Genomic DNA, 2,674 nt, shown 5'->3' with positions numbered 1-2,674 from the left:
GCACAGGACAGAGCGGAGTTTAGGGCTGTTGTACATAGGGTCGCTATGAGTCGCAGGCGACTCGACGGCACATAACAACAACAACAACAGTCAACCTACTGTTTAGGTATATATAACTTGTGTGCTATGGAGGGCTGTGGTGTCCTGTTTCAATGTGGCTTGCCAGGCCTCCTGCTCTTCACATCACATCTCTCACCACTCCCATCTTGGTTCTGAGAACTTATTTTAGAATAAGTTTATTCTGCAGCAGTGTGGGGCCTCAGTCATACCAGCTGCAGGGCTCAGCACCCGCCATCCATTCCAGGTGAGGGGATCCCTGGGATTCGGCCATGCAGCTGCGGTGGCAGGGCGGGCTTGGCAGTGGAGTGTTGGAAGCTGTGGGACTCACCCATTCTTTTTTGAGAATCTTTGTCCTCTTGATGTTGAGCCTTGATCTATATTGAAAACCAGTTATCAACTGTTTAATTGTTCAATTATTGATAAACTGTGAGCTGTGGAGGGCCACGGTGGCTCATCTCTACTCAGCTTGCCCCTACCCCAGCTCCTTACGCTGTTTTCTCCACCACTACCATCTTGGTTCCAGAACCCCAACGTTTTTGGGAACCTAACTGTTGAGATGTCATTGTCACAACTTTCAGTGCTATGACATTGGTGTCTATTGGATCTTGTGTCCCCATAGTGCTTCAGCCAGAGCAGTCTTGCGTGCTGGAACCATAATAATATAATGAGAGGGAACTGAGATAAGTACTTGGTGGGAAGTGAGCTAGAACAAATTTAAAGAGAGCTTGTTGTATACTGTCCAGATGTAATCAACTCATGACTCTAGCAAGTTTTCAGAGGCTATAAATTGCATGGGAGGACATAATCCATCTTTCTCCCAAGGTACATCCGGTGGATTCCAACTGCCTGTCTTTAGGTGGCAGGAGAGCTCCTTACCACTAAACCACCAAGGTAGTCTTGAAAAAAAAGCAAGAATTGTATTTTCTATGGTAACATTCTGTTGTTGTTGTTGTATACCATTGAGTCAGAACCAACCCAAAATTGACCTTCCAGTGGGTTTTCAGAGGCAGTAAATTGCATGAGAGAGATTGTTCATTTTTCTCCTGTGGTGAAGCTAGGGGAGTCAAACTATGTGCCTTTGGGTTGGCAATATAACTCCTTACCTACCAGGCCATCAGAGTTCCCTAGTCATATATGTTATTGTTGTAGTTAGGTGCTGTTTGTGTTGTTGAGTAAGACTCATAGTGATACTGTGAACAACTGACCTGAATCCTACCCAATGAGCTCAAAAGCATTAGAGATGATGATACAGTGATACATAGGTGATGATAATTGATGGGACAGATGCCGCAGGCTCTGCAAGGAACCAAGGCAGGTATTTTGTGAGCTCCTGTAAAATAAGGAGGAGAATCCTCTCTGTAGAACTCAGAAGTCTCTCCAGGAACATTTCAATCATTGGCCAAGGGAAAGGAGGCTGAAGCATTGGGAGAGAGCACACCAGGCTGGCTGGTCTTTAGAAATTTAGTCTTTATTTTCTTTATGATTACTCATCTTGACTGCACTGCCCAGGTTAGCAGCAGCCCCCAGAGCTGTGGCCACAGCCAGAGCCCCCCAGCTGGTCACTGCTATCATCACTGCAGTTGGAGCTCCTGTGCCCACAGAGGTGGGACCTGCGGGGCCTGTGGTGGCTCAGGCAGCAGCCAGTCTCAGAGCTGGGGCCATGGCAGCCCCCGGAGCTCAGGGCACAGCCAGAGGACACTGGGGGAGAGCACTGTATGGGCTTCTTAGGGGGACATTTGGGGGAAGGGCACTTGGGAGGAGGCTGGCATTGCTGCTGATTCTGCTGGCAGGACATCTTTGCAGGATTTGAGTCACCTTGAACAAAAGAAAAGCAACTGGTCAATTGAGAATTTACAACCCATTGTACCCTCTCATAATTTCCTGGACCTCCCTTTTGACTAACAGCTGCTTAAAGGTCTAAGAGCTGAGAGAGGGAACACCTTGGAGTGAATTGGAGCATGAAAGATGCCTCCCACTTTGCTCTCCTCCAGGAAGAATGCTAAGGTTCTAACTGGGCATCCATATTTTTGTAGTTCAGTGGAAGCCATAGGAGCAATTCACATCTGGGAAAAGCATTCTGGAAGCTTCCAAAAGACAAGTGTACACATGTAAGAACACAGATTAAAGAGAATGAGAGGCACCCTAAGTTCCTGAGGTCTCTGCAGATCAGAGTCCTTGTCTTGTCCCCTAGGGACCCAGTCCACATCCTCAAGTCCCTCTCCTGCTGCCCTCTGTGGCTTTTTGTTTCTGCCATTTGTAGTCTAGAGCTGTTTACCATCCACCTCTATGACCTGAACGCTCTCAGCTAGAGTCCTGTCCCCTGCTGGACACTCACCTGGTGCAGCTGAGGCAGGAGAAGGCCGTTCCGAGGAGGCTGCGTGCAGATGAGGAGCCCAGGACAGGGGCCCTTCTTTTAACCTGTGCTGGTTTGTGATGCATTGCACAGGTATGCAGCTGCTTTCGCAACCAGGGAGGGGACAGTGGAGTACTCCCAGGAAGAGGACTTCCAGCTTTTCCCTTGGCATTTGCATTTTATCCTAGTGACTAGGATGAACCAGGAAGCAAGATGACGTTCACTCACATACATCTCACTGGGATCTTCTTCCTTCTTTTT

General features: G+C 48.2%; 1 protein-coding gene across 1 annotated transcript; it reads right to left on the bottom strand.

Moving 5' to 3' along the window:
- Nucleotides 1-1,570: 1,570 nt before the first annotated feature.
- Nucleotides 1,571-1,855, bottom strand: LOC102873602 (late cornified envelope protein 3C-like). Its single transcript, XM_006900071.1, has one exon. It carries the CDS (start codon nt 1,853-1,855, stop codon nt 1,571-1,573), a length of 285 nt encoding a protein of 94 aa, XP_006900133.1.
- Nucleotides 1,856-2,674: the final 819 nt, after the last annotated feature.

This window comes from Elephantulus edwardii, unplaced genomic scaffold (assembly GCF_000299155.1).
Source record: "Elephantulus edwardii isolate Elephantulus edwardi_28Jun2011 unplaced genomic scaffold, EleEdw1.0 scaffold00273, whole genome shotgun sequence".
In the NCBI taxonomy this organism is placed as follows: domain Eukaryota; kingdom Metazoa; phylum Chordata; class Mammalia; order Macroscelidea; family Macroscelididae; genus Elephantulus; species Elephantulus edwardii.
Note: the sequence above shows the minus strand (reverse complement) of the source record. Positions and strands in the feature narration are given on the sequence as shown.